General features: G+C 40.2%; 1 protein-coding gene across 1 annotated transcript in view; it reads left to right on the forward strand.

Moving 5' to 3' along the window:
* The first annotated feature begins 1641 nt into the window (after window positions 1-1641).
* The window catches only part of LOC114574101 (Fc receptor-like B), a 28914-nt gene continuing 7628 nt past the window's right edge, over window positions 1642-22927 (forward strand). Inside the window, exons 1-3 of the mRNA XM_028606422.1 lie at window positions 1642-1683; window positions 7757-7792; window positions 8341-8604. Coding sequence (XP_028462223.1) covers window positions 1653-1683; window positions 7757-7792; window positions 8341-8604 — 331 coding nt within the window. The 5' untranslated portion in view covers window positions 1642-1652. The remainder of the gene's footprint in view (window positions 1684-7756; window positions 7793-8340; window positions 8605-22927) is intronic.

Consider the following 22927-nt stretch of genomic DNA (forward strand, 5'->3'; position numbering starts at 1 on the left):
TAGTCCCAATGAATTGCCTTTTGTGAAGGATATCATTACGTCTTGAGGCAATCTGATGAAAAATGTCATATTTATGGTACAGGGAGTGTGTAAATCGGTCATTTTTGACCGGAACAATGTTAGAAGGTTAAACGCAACAGGCTGAAGAAGTCTTTCATACATCAGTCTGTCCTGTTGCTCAACCACCTGAGATCTTAATCCAGAGGTTTTAATGGCATATGTTTGTCGTTTATACATCTGTCCAAAGGGTCTTTTGTGTAACTGTATGTTTATTTCTTAATTTCTTAATCAGTGTTAACTTACAGCAACTGATAGCTTGTTCGGCTTTAGCTGTAGCATTCCGACCACGTTATGTGTTCATCTAAATACCTTTTAACTACAATCTTCACCCAGTATAAATAACGGAAAAGCATTCATACTTGGTACTGACATTATTTTGAACACATATGTGTGTTTTTGCTAGTGACCAACAGAACAGGAAAATGATGAGACTGGCAACACGTATTGTGTTTCCTTCTCTCGCTTCTGCCAGACTAAAGACGAGAGTCGGCTTCAGCCCCAATATGCCGTCTCGCTGGGAGGCGAGGCCCCCTTGTTGTGGAAATTTGGTATACAGCTTACAAAATGAATTTACACCAAATGAAAAAAAATGAGGGCCTTATACAGCAATATACATATGCCAGCTATTCAAAATGTACATTATTAAACCACATAATGTGACCACACATTGCTGGGCGTCACAACTACAATCACAAACACATATAAAAAATAATCCTCTTTAAGAATATCTGACCACAAACAATGTTTGTCTCTACAGATGTAAACTTACAGTTTTTGCAAGTTTCCTGTGTACTGCAGAGGAAACCATACATTAAAGCACATAGAGGAAATCTGTGGTTTTAGCTGCTCTGAGTCGAGCATTCAAACTGCTAGGTGTCACATCACCAACAGGTACGATGGCACGAATACCTCTGCAAGGGCTGATCTGTAAGTACACTCTGTTCTTTTCTAATTTTCGACCTTACATTGCTGTGCAGAGAAGAATGAAAGAGAGATAATATCAGCTGGAAAACTTCAGATATTATAACTTACAGTTCACTGATCAGTGTGAGCAAAACAAAAAAGAAAGGTGTAAAGCAAGTAAGATGTAACTAACACATTATTTAACAGTTCAATATGTTTAGTAAATGTTTAAGGGTTAATGTCAGGACTGAGCTGCAGTGTTAGATTTTTTGGCCCCGATTTTGCATAGGGGGCGTGGCTTCAACTCAGAGGGGCGTGGAATTATGAATGCCTAACTAAGAAGGCAGAAGAGTCCTCAGTCATGTTGCCTTCAGAAAATTGTGTTACTGCGAGAACTATAACTATGCTCTAACTCTGAATTTTGTATCTATACATGAGGACAGGACAGAAAGACTTCTTTCCCTTCATGTCTGTAACTTCAGAGAAATAACCACAATCACAAATAAACACATATGGAAATAATCCTCTTTAAGAATATCTGATCACAAACAACAATGTTCATCTCTATGGATGTAGTTTCCTGTCTACTGCAGAGGAAACCAGACACAGAGCACACAGAGGAAATGGTGGTTTTAGCAACTCTGAGTCTAGCATTCAAAGTGATTGGTGTCACATCACCAACAGGTACGATGGCACGAACATCTCTGCAATGGCTGATCCGTAAGTACACTTTGTTCTTTTCTAATTTTTGACCTTACATTGCTGTGCAGAGAAGAATGAAGGCAAGATAATATCAGCTGGAAAACTTTGGTTATTATAACATCTTACAGTTTATTGATCAGTGTGAGCAAAACAAAAAAGAAAGGTCTAAACCAAGCAAGATGTAATTAATTAATTAAGGGGGAGAGGGGGGAATGACATGTAGCAAAGGGGCCGCAGGTCAGAGTCGAACCCAGGCCTGCTGCATTGAGGAGTAAACCTCCACACATGAGCACCCGCTCTACCAACTGAGCTATCCAGGCACCTATTGTTAGATATTTTTAAAGCATTTTAAAAATTGTCCAAGTCGCAGGATTTATACCAACTCAAAGGAGCTGTTTTCTTTGCTGTTATGTATGTTCTGTTAAAGTTATCATTAAAGGGATGATAAAATGATTATATAGAGTATTTCACACTATTCCTTAAGGCAGGGGTCTCCTGCCCCCGGGTATGTAACATTGGTTGCCCTCAGGTCTGTTCTAAAATGGCCTGAATGATATTTTATTGGCCCTTATTGTTATCCCTTGTTGATAATTTTTGGCCCTATTTGTAACAAGATCTTTTCTTCCAAATATGGTATCATTAATCATTAATATTTAGAAAGGCAAACTGAGCAAATTTGACTTCAGAAGTTAAGTATCAAACTGGTAGCCCCATACACAAACATTAGAGCTCGGTTTAGAAAAGGTCATATTCCTGACACTGCAATGTTTTGTTACCAAATTCATTCTGAGACTTTTTGGTCCTTATGCATCCCTGTATATAAAGCTCAAATATGGGCTTTTTCTTCCAAAATTGATGGCTAATTGAATATTTGGATGAGCGCGGACTTTGAGGAGCTCCACACAGTCTTAGAGACGAAAACAGAATGCTGGGCTCCATACAATGCAATGTTTTGTTTCCTTTTCTGGATTTTTGCATTACTGGGGCAACTATATAAAGCCATACCCAGGGCAAAGTCACCCTTGGCTGCACTACCGCCATAACTTTAATATATTTAGGGCCCGAGCGCCGACAGCGGCGAAGGCCCTATTGAAACTGAAGGAATTATTTTTTTTCTTTTTCCCGGCTTAACATATTCAAAAACTCACCAAATTTGGTGGTCGCATCAATTCTGGTGAAAATTAAGGCTTTCTGCAATAGGCGCACAAAAATGGCTCGCTAGCGCCCCCTAGAAAGTTAAAAAAATTGAGCCCTTGCAGTGCGTTTAACATACTCACGAAACTTGGTACACATATGTACCATGTCAAGATGTACAAAAAACTTCATTAGAGCCATACCGTAAACCCAACAGGAAGTCCACCATTTTGAATTCAAAGTTCGAAATTAGTGTGATTTTGGTCATTTCCACATGTCGTACTTTAACGAACTCCTCCTAGAGATTTCCTCCGATCAACTTCAAACTCGGTCTGTGCCATCCTAAGACATTAAAGATGAAAAATTGTTAAAAGAAAAACTTTTCGTCTTAGGGCGTGGCCGTGGCGGGGCAGCCATTTTGTGTGTTTCGCCATCAAAAGAGGAAGTGGCTGTTGCGTTTACGTTTTCCAACTGGCTCGAAACTTTTCAGGATTCATAAGAGTCCAACCCTGAGGACAAATAAACTTAAACTTCAATATTTACTTAAAGTCATAGCGCCCCCTAGTGGCAACAGGAAGTAGGCCTAAAAGTCAAGGTGCTATACTTTAACGAACTCTTCCTACAGATTTTATCCGGCGGTATTAAAACTTGGTCTTTACCATCCCAACACCTTAACGGTGAAAAGTTATTAAAAGAAAAACCTTTTGTCAGACGGTGTGGGCATGGTGTGGCGGCCATTTTGAATTTTTAGCGAACAAATAAATTGTTGTAACTTGAGTGTACGTTGTCGTATCTGCCCGAAATTTGTCACAATTGACAAGGGTCCAGGCCTGAGGACACCTACAGGCCAAAATTGACTTTTGGTCATAGCGCCCCCCGCTGGCAACATTAAATGTGCCTTATATGACAAACATATGGGGCCCTTTTTTAACGATCTGAAACGCAAGTATGAAACGCAAAACGTAAGTAGCTTTGTGGGCGGATCTCGGGCGCTGTTGCTATTATACCGGCGGGATAAATGACTCTTGCGCCAGACACAAATCTAAAATGGGTTGGTCTGAAGTAGCTAGGTGTGGTTTGGGCGTAACGTGCAATAAACCAGAGCGTCATCTCACATTCCCTTCAAGAGCAGGCGCGCTTGTTCCATGGCGGATTGCTATTATAACGGCAGATTTGCCTGGCGCACGAGATGCGGCAAAGTAATAAATGCCCGTCTTGGCCTGGTGGCGATGTTGCTGCAGCCCCTCGGGCCCATCTCCTCACGTCTGGAGAGGATTGCTGCAGCCATGGAGCGTGGGCCTCCAAACACACCACCTGCTCCTGTTGTGCCCCTTCCTCCTTCCCTCCACTCCATCTCCGTCCACCCGCTCCACCAGGAGCGCATCGCGCATTGCCAACCCCGGACCAGATCCTGCCGGAGTGTCCAATCCCACCGTAGTTCAACATCACGTCTCCTTAAGTCCTCTAATATTTCCTCATTTATGTCATCAACACATCCATGATTCATGGAAATGTTGTGTAAAACACAACAAGCCACAAAGAATGCTGCGACTTTTTGTGGACTGTACTGTAAAGTGCCTCCTGATCTATCCAAACACCTGAAGCGCATTTTCAGTAATATTTTTCCTTTGTAATTATGTATGGTTTGCAAAAATGGGAACTGCTGCGTCCATTTAGATGAGAGAAGTGTATGCGCGTTGTGCCACGCTACATTATGGCCAAACATGCGCCCCTAAAATAGTATCTGAATAACACGCTACTGACTTTAGACTAGCGCCACTGACTTTAGACTAGTGCCACTGACTTTAGACCAGGTTTTTCCTGGTCAGTGGCAGAATTGTTTTCTGAAACTGCAAAATAGCACCACTAACGTTTGTGCCTGAACACGCCTCCTCTTTTCGTTGAACCGCCCCCGGGAGCGCAAATACATTCCCTATTTTACCGACGTGCGTCTGTGGAGGGAAAAGTCCTCTGTGCGTCGGGTGCAAAATAGGAATGATACATGAGTCGGTGTACAAAGGCAATTGTGCTGGGTGCAAGATAGGGCCCATGGTCTACATGTGCTACTGATCCGCCCCCTATACTTTAACCACGCCCACTTATTTAGACCCCCCCTTTCATAACATTTGAACCGTTTATGGTAGAGTCTTGTGTGAGGTGTCATTGAACTCAGCAGAGAGTTCCTTCTACTTTGATGATTGTTTGGCCCGCCCCTCTGTGCTTAGCCACGCCCCCTTTCATAAATGGTGACCCTTTATGGTAGAGTCTTCTGTGAGGTATCAATGAACTCAGCAGAGACTTCCTTATTCATTGGTCATGGTGTGACCTACCCCCTAAGCTTTAGCCACGCCCACTTTTATAACTAATGACCCGTTTGATGTAGACCCTTGAGTGAGGTATCATTGAACTCAGCAGAGACTTCCTTCTTCATTGGTGATGGTTTGGCCTGTCCCCTATGTTCAAGCCACGCCCCCTTTCATAAATGCTGACCCATCTAAGGTAGAGTCTTATGTGAGGTATCATTGAACTCAGCAGAGACTTCCTTTTTAATTGGTGATGGTTTGACCCGCCCCCTATGCTTTAGCCATGCACCTTGTCTCAGCTAATAAACCGTATGACGTAGAGTCTTGTGTGAGGTATCGTTGAACTCAGCAGGGAGTTCCCTTTTCATTGTTGACGATTTACGGTGTCTCAGTGCCGCGCAAATGCACAGTCACAAGGAGCCGTGTCCGCCAGTAACCCCGACGCTTGCAGAGGCGCGAGGGCCCGTCCATCGCTGCTTGCAGCTTTAATTACAGTTTGAATTTTGTCACGACACTTATATCACAGCTATCACAAGGTCTTACAAAGCTAACAAAAGCTAACAGTCCGATTTGATTTGAATAAAGGTCTTATAAAGGTAAACGTTGTGTCAGATTTCAATTTAAGGCATTTTTGTGAACATCAGGGTTGTTGTTAGGAGGAGCAGCTAGAAAGTTATGTGTCCCATTCAATACAATGGGAAACGATCGTGGCTAGATACACTTTCGGCATAACTATAGTATATTTACAGTTTGAATTTCGTCACGGCATGTATATTACAGGTTCCCCAAGGTCTTACAAAGCTTAGCTAACACTTCAATTTAATGCATTTTTGTGAATGTCAGAGGTCTCGTTAGGAGGAGGCCAGCTAGCTCTCATCGATGGACTCCAGCTCACCGCGGGCTCTATCAATGAGACTCGTGGACAAGAGGCGTTTATTTCTCCAATCGTTTGACTAAATAACTCAACACACATATCCATTATAAGATTAACTGGAACCTGCAGTAAGAGATTGCTGGAGTAACAAGATCGCTGACCACGCTCTCAGTCATTCACTGGCCATTTAGCAGGAAGAGGGGGGGAGAACAGCGAGCTGCAGGACCTGGAGCTCTGTCGGGGCAGCGGTGTTTGGTAGTCCAGTAAAATAGAAAGGGTAAGTTTGCGCGGGTATTGAGCACCGCGGGCTGCCGGCGGTGACGGAGCTCACTCAAGCTCACAGCAGGCCGGGGTCTGTGAAGGAAGACAGGCAGTGTGGCGATATAGCAACCCAGGCAGCACCGGCCGCTGAACTCCAACACACAGTCGGACAAAATTTGCAATTAGCCATCAATTTTCATAAAACGGCTCATATTTGAGCTTTACATTGTTGATTTCTCGCATAAAAAAGTTTCAGAAGTGAATTTTGTAATGGAATAGCAGAGATCTACGCGACCTAGATTCAGAAGACTACCTGATCTCAGGTCAGTTGTGTACCCTATGTAAATGTTGGGGCATGACCATTCTCTTAATACATCTATGGGCGTGACAAAGGTACAGGTCCCGCCCGTTTTCAGCGGCAGTTTCAAAATATGAGATTTTCATAGTAAAGGGGTGTCAATGGGATTTTGAGCTTCTATGTATTTCCTATTTACTAGGGATGAGCGAGTACAGCATTATCTGTATCTGTTAACCATATGAATTATCTGTATCTGTACTCGGACTGGGCGTGGCCTAACCCGAAAGTGGGCGGGATTTAAACCGGACGTGGGTCGGTTGTCTTGAAATGGGCGGGGTATGTTATTTTAAGCATGCAATTGATATGGGTTGATCAGAAATTGTTATATTTATTGCTGATTAGAAAACTATTTACATGACAGCATCAGCATTGAGCTTCAGATCAATGGTTTTTATCAGATCAATGGTTTTAATCACGATAACAAACAATTTATACCACTCCTTCCTTTATTTTTTAAATAATATACAGCAAGAAAGTGTCAGACACTCAGTGCGTGAAGTAAAAAAAAACTTGTTAGAGCCAGCAGACGGTTTAAAAAAGAAAAGAAATCTCCGACAGGCAGAGACACAACGCGAGTCGCATTCTACCAAGCACCACGTCTGAACAAACCCCACATTTCCCAGAACTCTACTGGTTAATAAGTTAGTACTACAAACCTGAAGCTGAATCAACCCTAAACGTTAACGGAAAAGACCCCCAAACCTGAGTGACTGAGGGAGAGACAGAGAGTGTTCTGTGTGTGAGTGAGCAGAGCGGAGCGGGACACAGCAACACAATAAATCTGTGTGTGTGTAGGGGAGGGGCGCTGGGACTACTAGCCTATCACAGAACGCAGACACAGTCAGCTACCCAATGAGGATTTTTATTCAATCCGAACACAGATATTAACTCGTATTACTTGTATAATACTCATACTCAGCAAAAGTGCTTTATCCGTACCGGATACTCGTTTCAGCCGAGTATCCGGCTTAAACTCTACTATTTACCCACCGAACTGTTGTTATTCAACTATGAGAAGGTAAAATTGGTTTTGCAATCTATCACCGCTTTAAAAAAAAAAAGTCTGGCCATTTAGCATGGACTCCATCTTCTCTGAGCTCCCAGTTTTTCTGTCTGTCTGCAGTAAAAGCTCAAACTAACCTGAGGTCCATTTCTCTGCAGTTCTGACTTCACTGCTGACCAGCACAACAAACCAAGGTCAGTAAACATCTTCTATTACATCTGAAACTCCCTGATTCAGTCCGAGAAACCCTGATAGAAGAGTTGGAGCTGAGGACGCATGACATCAGATGTTATGTTGATCACATTAAAGAGGACACAAACACAATCAGCACTTTTCTCAGCTGACTGTGTCAGAGCGGAAGTGAGCCGCAGATCGTCTGTCTACTAGACACTGCTTTGATAAAACAGACTGTATTGAAATGAAATGGGGAAAACCCCAAACTTCTCTCTACAAATACAAACTACAGAGTCAGTACACAACATGTTCATCCCTCAGCCGATCAATCAGCTTCATCTCATGTCAGTCAGTGAGGCAGATTGTCAGAGAAAGTAAGTGTACAGGTCTGGACTGGAGTGAGTTAACAAGTTATCCTAATGACCAATTTCTAATGGGACTTCAAATAAAGCAGCTATGACATATTTTAGACATCTGCAATCTGTCTTCAGTCTCCACACAAACAAGTTTGGGCTCCAGTCTTTTTTCCAGAAGTAATTTAGTGTTTTCTAAACCCTCCTCCCTCCAGCCTCTCTGACTGTGAGTCCCAGCAGCTCTCAGATGTTTGAAGGACAGTCTGTCTCTCTGAGCTGTGAGGAGGACGACAGCTCTGCTGGATGGACTCTGAGGAGGAACACGACCAGAGAAACCAGGACTCAGTGTGGTGTTGACTGGGCAACAACTGCTGGTTCTTCCTGTAACATCAGCTACATGGACCCACTGGAGAGTGGAGTTTACTGGTGTGAGTCCAGAGAGGGAGCAACCAGTAACAGCATCAACATCACTGTCACTGGTAAGTACATTTCCAGGATTATTACCGGATGGCCCTCACCTTCCGCTCTCTATGTGTTGTTGTTCTCAAACTGCGCTTTGGGAAACAACAAACTTTGAGCTAGCATGCTACACTCTAAAAATAGCAAGTTTTGAAGAAAATTTGGTTTAATTCTTTTTTTATTGTAAAGATTTACAAAAGAATATGTTTACGTCCTCTGTAATAAGTTAAGGCAACAGGTCTTGCAGAAATTCTTGAAGACGTGTCTTCTCCTATCCAAGAGACTTCTTCAGTTCAGACTGACTAGTGGGAAATCCCAGACATTTAATCTCTCGTGGGTTGTGTCCAGAGGCAGAATGGCAATCGGGAGAGTCTGGAATTTTCCCGTTGGGCCGGTAATGTTTTGAGGCTGCAAAGGCCAGGCGGAAGTTCTTTGCAACACCATCCGCGGCCTGCTGCCCAGCCGGTCTGATAATAGTTATACGCTGGTCAAACATCCGTGCAGCCTCTGCTCAAACCCAGCCTCTGCTCAACCCGTACGGCAGCCACAGCAGACTCTTATTTACTCTCACAACATTGCTGTACAAAGAAGAATGAAGGCAAGATAATATCAGCTGGAAAACTTTGGATATTATAACATCTTACAATTTACTGATCAGTGTGAGCATTGTGAGATTTGTACTAACTCAAAGGAGCTGTGTTCTTTGCTGTTATGTTTGTTCTGTTAAAGTTCTCATTAAAAGCAAAAGTCTGGCCATTTAGCATCATGGACTCCATCTTCTCTGAGCTCACAGTTGTTCTGTCTGTCTGCAGTAAAAGTTCAAACTAACCTGACGTTCATTTCTCTTCAGTTCTGAATTCATTGCTGCAGGACACAACAAACCAAGGTCAGTAAACGTCTTCTATTACATCTGAAACTCCCTGATTCAGTCTGGGAAACCCTTATGGTAGAGTCCGACCTGAGGACGCATGACATCAGACCTTAGGTTGATCACATTATATAGGACACAAACACAGTCAGCACTTTTCTCAGCTGACTGTGTCAGAGCGGAAGTGAGCCGCAGATCCTCTGTCTATGCTGCTGTGATAACAGACTGTATTGAAATAAAATGGGGAAAACCCCAAACTTCTCTCTACAAATACAAACTAAATAGTCCCTACACAACATGTTCATCCCTCAGCCCATCAATCAGCTTCATCTCATGTCAGTCAGTGAGGCAAATTGTCAGAGAAAGCAGGGCGATGAATAAAGGTGACACTTTCCGGAAACTGGGGGTGACTGATGGGTAGTGTCGTCTTCTAGACAGGTGGACAAAATCAAATTTTAAAGCAAGGTGCCCAGGATGGATGTCCCCAATGTGTAGTCTCTGTTAATCTGCGCGACTTGTTTGATGAAGTCGGTGTCTTCTCCGGAAAATGAGTAGCATAGCTATAGGTTTGTAGATAGTCAGGATCACTGAGCGTGTGTGTGCTGTTTAACATGTGTAACAGTGTTCAGGGGTTAGGTTTGGCAGTGTGGAAACTCGGTGTGTGTCTCTCATTTGTCAATTTCATTCTTGGTATGCATAATACCATTTCTCCTAGTCATAATTTCAATCAGGAGAGACTTTGTTGCAGATATGCAAATATTTATTATAGATGAGCATGATATGAACATGGATAACATAAATACATGAAATCTGCATAGTCTTTGGGGATTAGACTCCATCATAGAAAATATTTAAAGGGGCAGAGAAACAGGCATATTCCCCATGAGAAACATTCCCAACATACTGAGAAAGTATCTCAAAATAATAATATAATAATTTTTTTCAGAAACCTTCTCATAGATTTTAGATATATGTGCGATAGAAAGGTATGGCAATTTAATTCAGACCCAGCCCATAGCTCGTATTAAGTAAGACCTCATAAAGTGTAACGTGTTCTATTTTAAAAACACGTTTTATTGTTCAATAAAAACATTGTCAGTTACGCTGATTACACAGTAGCGTAACGGACCCTAGTTCGCAAGTTTTACTGCCGCTCTTAAGTGAACGGAGCGCAGCAGGAATAAGCCTAAGGGCCGATAAAGCTGTTACAAATGTGGTAACACTATTTCACAACTCCACGCAGACTTTGTTTGCTGCAATGTTACAGATACATCTATGTTATAGGCCTATAATACACTGTTAATTTTAACAAGTTGACTTTACTTAAAAAATGTATGGAAACTCATTGCCTTGAAAAAAGTAAGTTCAATGAACTTAGTAATGGTAAATTAGTGCAGCTTAATTGTTCTGAGTAAACAATACTTAATAAATTAATTTTTTTTAAGCGAACACAGCTTGTTTATTCTGAGTAAGTAACACTCAATAAGCTTATACTTGTTAAGTGAAGACAACTTGTTTATTTTAAGTAAATGACACTTAATTAGGTCATGGTTTTTAAGTTAATCAAGCTTGCTTTTTTTAAGTAAATACTTAATTAGCTCACATTTTTTAAGTGAGCACTACTTAATGCTACTGACTTGTTTTCTGGTTCAGTGCAGGACTTTATCATTATTAGTATGTTATTACTCAATTCTATTAAGTTGTCTTAAGTTATGTTTTTAAGTTAATGAAGAACATGTTACACCAACTAGAAAAAATTAAGTTAGTAGAAATTTTTCTAAAACTTTGAGTATACACTACTTAATATATTTAAGTACTTTGAACGTTCGGATTTACAGTGTATAACGGTGAGCTGACAGCGACAAGCTGGAGGTTGTAGGGATGGATTTGGGATGGGAGAGGGAGGTAGAGGGGGGTTTTAGGCCCAGTGGTGTAGTCTAATGTATTTTAGTGGGTATACTGTACTATATAAATACATGGACCAGAATGGACATATGGGGTCTGGGTGTTCTCCCCCAGGGACATTTTAAGTGTCAAAGACTTCATGTCCTGCATTCTGATACACTTTAATGCACTAATTTATGGTGGAAATACCTTTATTTAGACTATATGCAAAGACAAACACAGATGACAATTCAAAATGTATCAAAAACATAATGGAAAGTATGTTGTTACGTGCCATTGCACATTTTTAAGTGGGTATATGGAAATCCTACGTATCACGTAGACTAAATCACTGTTTAGGCCTATATTGTGTGAGGTGTGTAAAATGTTCTAAATCAAAAATGTCGATAGGATAAATAGGTTTGGCCTTATTTTAACATCTGAAATCATTACCGGTATCTGTAAAAAAAAAAGTTGACCAGGAAAACCGGGTGTGTATGAAAAGTAATAAATGAGTTGATGTAATGTTTTTTTTTTAATCGCTAGTTATTCCGGACTCTGACCTTGAATAAAAATCTGATTGTTTTAGTAATGTTTTTGAGAACAACTAGCCTACTGGATTTTTATTCTATCATATTGGTGGTAGGCTATCTTTAAATCCTTAAAAATGTATAAGTGGCCGTTTTAACATTTAATAGCTGGACTGGATAATGTTTTTATTCATTGCAGATATCCATAATTTTATTCTTCCTAGTCATATATATATATATATATATATATATATATATATATATATATATATATATATATGTTATTTTAAATATCCCCAAAAATAATTTTGACTAGTAACAATGCAATTGTAGATCTGTTTTTCAGTTTGGATGATATAAATGTGTCAATTTTCTTGTTGTTGTCTTATGAAGTAAGTAGTAGTAGAAGTATTTATTAGTAGGATAACCCCTTGAGATGAATCATCTCATTTTCGAGGTGTCCTTTAATCAATTAAACAGTAAATTGCTACAAAGCTAATTAAGACTATCAGCTCCACACAACTCTCAGAACTTCAGAAGAGTGTGGCGTCTGGTGACTTTCCCACGCAGAAAGTGGAGTGAAGATAATTAGCTCTTCTGAAGAGTCATCATGTGTTTTAATCTTACGTATCTCCTTGGCTACTAGCAACTGTGTGTGTGTGTGTGTGTGTGTGTGTGTGTGTGTGTGTGTGTGTGTGTGTGTGACTGACCTCTATTTTGAAGTTACTGAACTCTGTCTTTGTATTGTCTGCAAAATGTCACGCCAAGGCAAAAGGCAGTAACTTCCACATTATCAGTATTTGGTTGCTGATCACCATTTACAAAATAATTATAGTAACACCTGTATAAAATCTACTGATCATGGCATATATTATTTTTGATGGTATGAAATGACTTCTTGCCATCTACTTATTACTATCCTGTACCCTAACTCAATTTGAGCATTCCAAAACAAAGTCAAAGAGCGGTGACAGGTGTTACGTTGTTCTATCTTTGTTTCTCCTGGGCTTCTGGAAGTTCCTGTTAAGACAACCCTTTATTTTCTCGAAAGAACAACGAAATTGACTCAAGAAACTTATCCGCATGATAGAGAATGTCTTGATGGTCCCAAAAATACCATTAACTCCTTTTCGACCAAAAACAAATGTACTGCCTTTTGCCTTTACAGGGCAGAATTGTGTGCTGGAAGCTGGGTCTTTTTCTGGATTTTTATAATTTTCTGTCTTGGTTAGAAATTGTGCATACGATTAAGGTGCTGTTGTAGCCTTTCTTTGGTTAGAGAGAGGAGCACCAGATCATTTCAAAACTGTAGGCATTTGAGTTCAGTGTCCGCAAGGGTGATGCCAGGTGCTGCAGACAGTTGTTATACTGTTTCCAATTTGTTGTATGTAGAGGTTTGGACTCAAGCTGCATCTCTGTCTAACACTGGCTTTGGGGAGAGAAGTCTGGGTGTTTTTTTTTTAACCAATCTTTACAGCACACTCATCATGTTATGAAGACATATGATATCTCTCAGAACTCATAAGCTTTCTGCATTTTATCTAATGCAGAGATTATGATGTCTGAATTTAGCATCTTTTAGAGCCAGCGGACTCAAATGTACAAACTGTACACTACAAACATATTCAGTAGTTCAGAGAGAGCCAAAACAACTGTACGAAATAAAATGGTGTTCCTGCTAAGAGTTATGTCATTACTGATATAGGTTACCGTGGCAACAAAAACCTGCAAGGGGATGCATAAAGTAAGCGCTACTGTTACTTCATGGCTTCGTTCAGTTACATTTGGTTTGCACAGTTTTTACTATAAATGTTTTCCTCAGTTGAGAATCTGTTTCAGAGATTAACTATTGACTGTAAGTGAATTACAGGTTAACTAGGGATTTAGACAAGAACTCTGCAGAGTTCAGATCTGCTTTCTGCATTTGATGAGTTTCTGAACTTTACATCCAAACTAATAATTAAATAGTCACATGTGGAGCTGTTTGAAGTTGAACTATATTCCTGAATTCCTGCTTTTCTCTCTGTTTCAGACCCAGAAGAACTAACAGCGAAGGCTGGAGAGGATGTCAATCTTCAGTGTCGGGATCATAGAGGTGCTGACAATGGAAAGTTGGTGTGGAGCAGAACTGACCTGGGGTTAGACGTCTTCTTCTTCAGAGAAAACCACTCCTATCAAAACTTCCAGCATCTATCATATCGTGGTCGAGTGACCCTTAGAGATCCGGAGATGAAGGACGGAGACATTTCTGTTGTTCTGAAGAACGTCAGCGTCAACGACACCGGAACCTACCAGTGTCGAGTTACAAATGGTGGAGTCGACAAGCTCATCAACACCACCAAGCTGACCGTCTCAGGTGAGTTTGTAGAGTGGAGTCTCAGAGTTTAGGTGATATTTGTGTTTTCTGAAGAGAACAGCTGCTGTGAGTCAGCAGATAATGTCTGACCTGGGGTCCGTTCCAGGAAGGAGGTTTAACAAACTCTGAGTCTAACCCTGATCTCTGAGTTGATTTACCCCGAGATGGGAAACTCAGAGTTTTCGGTTCCAGAACAGCTGATTTGAGTTGGTTCAATCAACTCGGAGTAGGTTCACTCAGGGTTAAGCGCGTACACCACCACTATAAAAAGGCAGTATGAATGGAGCCATGATTCTACAATTAACCATGGTAACAACCACAAACAAATGAATGTAGTAAGTAAAGGTTGTATTTAACTTTGTCAGTTACTTTAAAATCTAAAAGAGGGAATGTCACGTGTTTCTAAGTGCGGTTTTAAAAAAGGATGGAAGAAAGAGAATGAGAGGGAAGAGACAGAGAGGGAGACAGAGAGAGAGAGTATGTCTTTGTGTTTGTGTGTTTGTGTTGTGTGTGTGTGTGTGTGTGTGTGTGTGTGTGTGTTTGTGTGTGTGTGTGTGTGTGTGTGTGTGTGTGTGTGTGTGTGTGTGTGTGTGCATCCCTCTCGCTGAGTCCTTTGATCCGTCTGTATCTCAATTCTTTCTGGAAATGAGACTTAACTTATTTGACTACATCTCCTGAGTTCCATCTTTTGTTATTGTTCAGCAATCATATATCAACTTCAGTGTGTGTGTGTGTGTGTGTGTGTGTGTGTGTGTGTGTGTGTGTGTGTGTGTGTACCTCTATTCAAATGTAGAACTTGACACAGTAGTTTGACTGTTGACTCTGTATATAAAAGTGCTTTGATAGTGGAAACAAAAGCACATACAAAACACAAATATACACAACAAATCAATGCACGTACCTTTAACTCAACATTGTAATAGTGAAACCAAGTTGGGACAGATCTACAGGACAGAATAACATCACGATTCGATGAAAATACAACAAAATAAAAATAACGACGATAAAAAGATAAAAAAGTTCAAGACATTTCAGGTTACAGACACACTAAATCACTAAACAAACTGAAGCACAGATCCTCATCCTTCCTTTGAGAAAAAAAGGAGTAAAAACCTACCTACTATTGACTTTTGACTTCCCCCCACTGGGACCAGAGCTCACACAGTGTCTTAAACCTGTTTCCTGGGTGAAAGTCCTGTGTTTTCCCTTAACTTCTTCAGGACATGAACACCTGTTTCCTGGGTGAAAGTCCTGTGTTTTTCATTTCCAAACATCCCCCTCTTGAAAGCCCTGTGTTTTAGGATCCAAACATCCCCCACCCCCGATATCCTCCCTACAAGGATCTTCATGCTCTAATACAGCAGCAGCCAATGTGCTAAATACATGGAATACATATGAGTTACAGTGCTTAACTTTTCATAGCTATATGTACAAACGCTTCATGAGAACAGGCTGTGTAGCTGCAGTTTCAAACAGCAATCAGGAAAACTCAAGAGAGGAAGAAGGCTCCTCCACTATCTAGACATTTCCTGACTTTTGTGTTTTTTCAACTTTAGGTTCAAACAGTGAAAACCAAATGAAGGATGTCCCTGAGGATGGAAACTCCTCTCCTGTAGGCCATTACGTTGGATGGGCAGCAGTTGTTCTAAGTGGACTGCTTCTTGTAGCTGTTTGGTGTCTGGAAATATAAAAAAAGTAGGGACAATGGACCAGAACTGCCTGCTGCTGCTGCTGATGATGATGAAGAGGGACGGAATCCGTTCCTCTGAAAAGTCACAGACCTCTTTCCACTGACTGTTTTCTCATGTGTGAGGTCATGTGTAAATCTGTAGTAGTTTCTCCTTCAAAAACCCCATGTACTTTTTTCACTTACTTTAAAGACACCAATAATGTCTCCCCTATCATGGTGGAGGGGTCTGTGTATCTGAGTCTGGGATCTCTATTATCTGGAGCTCTGAGCTCCTGTAGGGCAGGGGTGTCAAACTCAAGTTCACTCAGGGCCAGTGGTGGAATGTAACGAAGTACAAATACTTCGTCACTGTACTTAACGTAACCTTCACGTATCTGTACTTTACTTAAGTACACTCAATAGTGCATACTTTTGACTTTTACTTCGTTACATTTTGGAGCAATTATCTATACTTCCTACTCCACTACATTTCTACAATGTTCCGTTACATTTTCTGATCAGTTTGTCCCCCTGCCAAAACTCACCAGTCTGCAGGGAAGCCTTCAGCAGCTGCTCCTGCACCGGCGGCAGTCTGTCCAGCTCCCGATGCTGCTCGCGATATTACGAATCCCACTATGGCCACGCTCCCGATACTGCTGCTGCTCCCAATACTCTGCTTGGTCATAAGTGAAGCATCCGTTCACATAGGGTTAATATACAACACGTATATATTTATCTTAAAAACACTCCCGGTCCTCCTCAGCTCTGAAGCCACGTACTTGTTGTCCAAGCCCGTGTGTTCTCGCTAAATAAATGTGTGTAGCATTCACTGTCCCGTAGGAAATAATGCAGATCACCCTGATAGATAACCAGAATTGTAAGTCAGAATGTAAACTGGGCCACAGATGGTAAGCCCAATTACATTAACCTAAAACTAACTTAATTGAAATGCTACAGCCCGTACTGTTTTTTTTTACATATAGACATTACGATAAATCGTTATGCAAGTACTTTTACTTTTAATACTTACTACTTTACTTAAGTACATTTAAAATCAGGTACTTTTTACTTTTACTTAAGTAGGTTTGTCATAGTGGTACTTCTACTTTTACTAAAGTAAACATGTCTCTGGTTATTTGTACTTTTACTTAAGTACTGAAATTCAGTACTTCCTCCACCACTGCTTCCATCCATCTTCGTCCGCTTATCCGGTTTACTGACATGCTTTCATTTAATCAAAAAAGTTAAATATCTTTGGATTTATTGTTGCATGTCTCATATAGCTTTCTCCCTTAGAGTTTGATTGCTATATAACCCTAAAAAAGTCAGCACATTCTTTTAAAAGCAGGCTCCCACACAGCTGACTCACAACAACCTGTTTCACAGCCTGACTATTGGGAATTTCTGACACTCAAAGTCAGCAAATCTGCCAAAATCTGTTACCTGACTTTTTTGTTGTGGTGCACAACTAGTCGGGCCAAAATCTTTTGTGAACCTAAATTGATATGCGGCCGGATCAAAATTCACAAGGGGCCGGATTTGGCCCCCGGTCCTTGAGTTTGACACATGTGCTGTAGGGTCTCCCATGGTAAGATGGTCCCAGACGAGGGTCAGACAGAGAGAGATCCACCTTTTAAGAATGCCCTTAATCAATTTTTTGTAGATTTGTATTAGTCCTTTGTGGTTGTTTTATTCATAATGCTTCTTCTAGAAGTGTTATGTTGTTTTGAGCTTCATCAGTCATCATCGAGTGACTGAGTCCTGTCTTTTTTAAGGGTGTTTTAAGAGCACTTCACTTAATTTGTAAAATTGAGAAGTGAAATTAATTTTTTTTTTGCTTATACCTATGTGTTTACTTACTGCCTCTTTTGAACAATTGAACTGCATGTTCGATAAATCTCAGTCAATCAGGTCTATACTTGTATCTGGTTTATCTTATTGGAGCTATTCCTGAATCACTGCATATTAAAGAATGAGTTGTCTGGTTCACTGTCCTCTACCTACCAAAGCACCCATGATAACTGATTTATTTAGAACAGCTTTTAATGCATGGTAGAGCTGTGACTTTTTCCTTTATTCTTCCTATTTTATGTATTTTCTGATTTTACTGTAGGTTATGTTTTTATTATCGTTCCATGATATGAAGCACTTTGGATACCTGCTGGTTGCTGTAAAGGGCTATATGAATACATGTTGATTGATTTTAAAAATAAACACCTTTTTGATGCTTTTTCTGACATTTATATTCCTTTCCTCAACACTTTTGATGCTTTCTTTCTGTGTTTTTGTCGATTCTTTTATGTTTTTGATGCTTTTCTTGCCCAACCACCAAGTTATTACCACTAGGTTTACACTTTATTTTTGGAATTCATGGACAATAATCCTTATTTGTAGGAAATTGTACCTACATTTTGAGTAAAAAAAACTAAAATGATGAAATATTTAGACTTAAGATATTAGAGAAACGTATAATCAGAGACTTCAAAGTGTCAAAGTTTTGTCAGAATACAGTTTTGAAACCGTTTCAATTTTTTTGAAATGCCAAAACTTGAAGAAAACATCAAAAATTCAATACAATAGTGATTTCTTGCAAAAAGCTTTGAATGGAATCCATTTATGTAAACAGGTAATGTTAATAAGCGTCTCATTCTCAAGAGAGACTTGTTTGCGACAATACCACAACAATCAGTTACAGATAGGCAGATTGAAATGTCTCTGAATGCACGCTGGCACCATACTTCAACTATTCACCCTTCCCTCCCTGGGAATACGTGTCTTCCTTATGCCACATTTGATAACCAGGGGCAAGACACACACACACACACACACACAGACCTACACACACAAACACACACACACACACACCTGATCATACCAATCATATCAAGTTAGATTTCTCATTCCGGAGTGCAGGTGTGTACCAGGGTGAAGAGGTGTTGAAAGTGACAGTTTTTGTTTTGAGGGGGGCCGGGGTGTTGAGGGAGGTAGACAAGGTGGAGTTGAGGGATTTGTGAGGTCATCAGGTGAGGTGAGGGTTGAGTCCAGGTGGAGAGTGGTGGAGAGCAGGTCACAGAAATGGTGGGAATCAATAGATTTCAGGTTGCGGAAGGTGATTTCTCTGAGGAGACGGGGGCGTGGGATTGGAGAAGGGATGGTGAAACGTATCAGTTTGTGATCAGAGAGGGGAAAGAGGCATGGATGGAGGTCGAGCACCGGTTGGTTTGTGGAGCAGCCCAGGTCGAGGATATTTCCTTTTTCATGTGTGGGGAATGTGACATGTTGGGTGAGAGTGAAGTTGTCTAGTAAAATGGTGAATTCTGATGAGAGCTTGCAGGTGGTGGAGTCCATATGGATGTTTAAGTCACAGAGTAGCAGCTTCTAATGTGAGGAGTTCAGTAAAATCAGAGAGGAAGGAGGGATTTGGTTTAGGTGGCCGGCAGATGAGGATGACTGTCATTGAGGAAAGATCTTTGAAGGCGAGATATTCAAACGATGATACTGAGGGGAGGGTGATCCGGAAATTCTGATTGAAAATAACAGTGGGGCCACCTACAATACAGGAGAAGCTCTCGGGCAGTTTTAGGGTTAGGGGGTTAGGGATAGGGTTAGGGTTAGGGGTTAGGGTTAGGGGGTTAGGGTTAGGGCTAATTTGGGACACTCAACTAATTTGGGGCATTAACCTGCACGTATAGCCAAAATTTCTTCAGATTTCTGTAATTAAAAAGTTAAGATGAAAAACATAATTCATAGACCGAGCCAACAGAGTGAACTGTGAACTGAACTGAGCATGTGTAAAGAAAGAGAAGGTGCTGTGCTGCCACCTGCTGTCTGTATGACTCAACTGATATGATGCTTTCATCCAAAGACAATTTACAGAAAGTAACACAGATCAATTTCATGAAAAAATATGGGAAAAAAAAGCTTTAATCTTATATAATATTTATAATATAAATATTCAGGATTACAGATATAGCTGTGGCTTGCAGTAAAGGAGCAATTCAAACTTCTATAAACATGTGTTTCACTCCTCACACAAAAAGGTAGTAGCTTGTGTTTAGCAACCAAAGTCATTAATATCGGCATCCGCCATCTTAGAGACATGAGTCGGCACACATACACACTCATCACACGGTCAAATTCAAGGTCTCTTAATGTCACAGTTGTTAACTAAAGCTCTAATGAAATCAACTATTCATGTCTATTACCCGGGTGCTGATTACAGACATCTTACCTGTAGAATATATGAAAACACAGTTCAGATCAGGAGCGGTAGCATGTACCCTTAAACTCGTTCATCACTTCTACTGGCGTCAGCTACTGATACCCAGTCAAGTGTAAAGCTTAGAGCGCCCCCTGCTGACGAAGCTGAGTCAAGCCAGAATAATATCACCCATTCAATACACATTCATTCAGAATCCCTTGTGGTGTATTATAGACAATAGAGACAGTAGTTAACTTGTGTTTCCAGACTTTAGCTTCACTCAGTTCAAAATTTAAAGTGGGGCGGGGCAAATAGTTAAGGGCAAATAGTTAACACAGTGCCACATATCACAGCAAAGGGGCGTTGTTTGGCCTGACGAAGTGTGGAGGAACATAGATTTTTATTAATAAATAAGGATTTTACAATAAAATAGGGCTGCCAAAAGATACAGAGGCGGTGCCGGCTATGGAACGCAGTGTAGCAGCTGTTAAATACAGATCCAAGAACAAATCAAATAACTTCTCTGTGTGTCATTTTGTTTTCCCTGAGCTACTCCTGAAATGCTGGCTGCTTGCCAAGTTACACTGAATAAAGCTGTCAGGGCGGTTTGTTGACAAATCACTATGGCGTAATAGAAGACAAACACACCTGAGACCAGAGGTGTCAAAAGTATTCACATTCATTACTCAAGCAGAAGTATAGATACTTGGGTTTAAAACGACTTCTGTAGAAGTTGAAGTATCAACTCAAGCTTTTTACTTCAAGCTTAGCCCGCCCCACAGGGGCCTATAGTGCACTACCCCACCTCCACAAACAAATTTTTTATAAAGGCAATAATGACTCTAATGTTATATTAAAATCATTCCTGCAAACTCAGAAGGGATGAAAAAAAAAAAAAATATATATATATATATATATATATATATATATATATATATATAGTACAGGCCAAAAGTTTGGACACACCTTCTCATTCAATGAGTTTCCTTTTTATTTTCATGACTATTTACATTATAGATTCTCACTGAAGACATCAAAACTATGAATGAACACATATGGAATTATGTACTTAACAAAAAGTGTGAAATAACTGAAAACATGTCTTATATTTTAGATTCTTCAAAGTAGCCACCCTTTGCTTTTTTATTAATAAGGGAAAACTTCCACTAATTAACCCTGACAAAGCACACCTGTGAAGGTAAAACCATTTCAGGTGACTACCTCATGAAGCTCATTGAGAGAACACCAAGGGTTTGCAGAGTTATTAAAAAAAGCAAAGGGTGGCTACTTTGAGGAATCTAAAATATAAGACATGTTTTCACTTATTTCACACTTTTTTGTTAAGTACATAATTCCATATGTGTTCATTCATAGTTGTGATGCCTTCAGTGAGAATCTACAATGTAAATAGTCATGAAAATAAAGAAACACACACATATATATATATATATATATACAGTACAGGCCAAAAGTTTCTCATTCATTGAATGAGAAGGTGTGTCCAAACTTTTGGCCTGTACTGTATATATATATATAATATATATATATATATATCTTGCTTTGACGTTGCCTCATTTATTTATAAAAACACATTTCATACACGAGGCAGACTCAATGTGCTTCACATTAAAACATGTCATAAAATAAAACAATAAGACAGCATTTAAAAGAATGCAGGAAAGACATTTGATCAAAAGAATAAAGATAAAAGAGCAATATAGTTAGAGTTTAGCGGAAAGCAAAGGTTGTAATCATGATTTAAAAGTAATCCTGCTCAGGACTTTTGTTAAACTAGGTGCTCTGTTCCATTCAGATCAAAAGGGTTTATTTACTTAAGGATTGTTAGCACACATGTTAGGCTTTATGAGTGTTCAAAGTACTTTAAAGTGTAATAATGGGAAGTGGTTGCAGCAGTCATAGCTCAGGGCTTGTTGGACCACAAGTGTGGCTATTATCCCAGTAAATGCCCTCCCCTAGGGCACTTTTCCTTGTGAATTAAAATGTTTGCGTGCAACTGCTTGACACAAGTTTATTTAACTTGTTTTTGTGCTTTGAGCAATTGATTTATTGGAATGCACCAGATGGTTGTTGCAAACTAATTATATACTACTTATATACAATTATACAATCATGTATATGCAATCATTTAAAGATCAATATCAAGTATCTGAATGCTCTAAATGCTCTTTTGACTTGTAGAGTAATACACAGTAGCTGCCGAGATCTGATTTACCTGGAAGTAACTACAGTAAATGCGCAAATGCGCGCACACACACACACACACACACACACACAAAGCAGGGGAGGTGCTGCAACTTCACTCAACCATTTTGATGTTAATAGAGGAGAGAATAAAGAATCCTGTTTGAAACCGGTTTCATTGGTTACATCTGACACAGACGCAGGATGATAATTCAAATGAAGCCTCTTATAGTGGCGAGTCAGCCTGCTGGACTCTGTTTAACATACAGTAAAAAAATCTGAATCTGTAAAATAACTAAAGCTGTCAGATAAATGTAGTGCAGTAAAAAGTACATGATTTGTCTCTGAGATGGAGTACAGTACAAGTAGGAAGGAGCAGAACATGGAAAGACTCGCTTAGTAAAGTAGCTCGAAATTCTACTTAAGTACAGTAAATACTAGAGACTACTACTACTACAGACTACTAAGTAAATGGACTGAAGTTATAAAACATCTTCTTATTGGTCAGATGGGTCTGGGGTGGGAAGCAAGACAGTAATAACAACCACATGTGCATACACTGGTGGCCGAGGCTGCCATACAACGTGCCACCTGCTCATCAGATAAACATTCACACACCGATGGTGCAGAAAT

This window comes from Perca flavescens, chromosome 19, assembly GCF_004354835.1.
Source record: "Perca flavescens isolate YP-PL-M2 chromosome 19, PFLA_1.0, whole genome shotgun sequence".
Taxonomy (NCBI): Eukaryota; Metazoa; Chordata; class Actinopteri; order Perciformes; family Percidae; genus Perca; species Perca flavescens.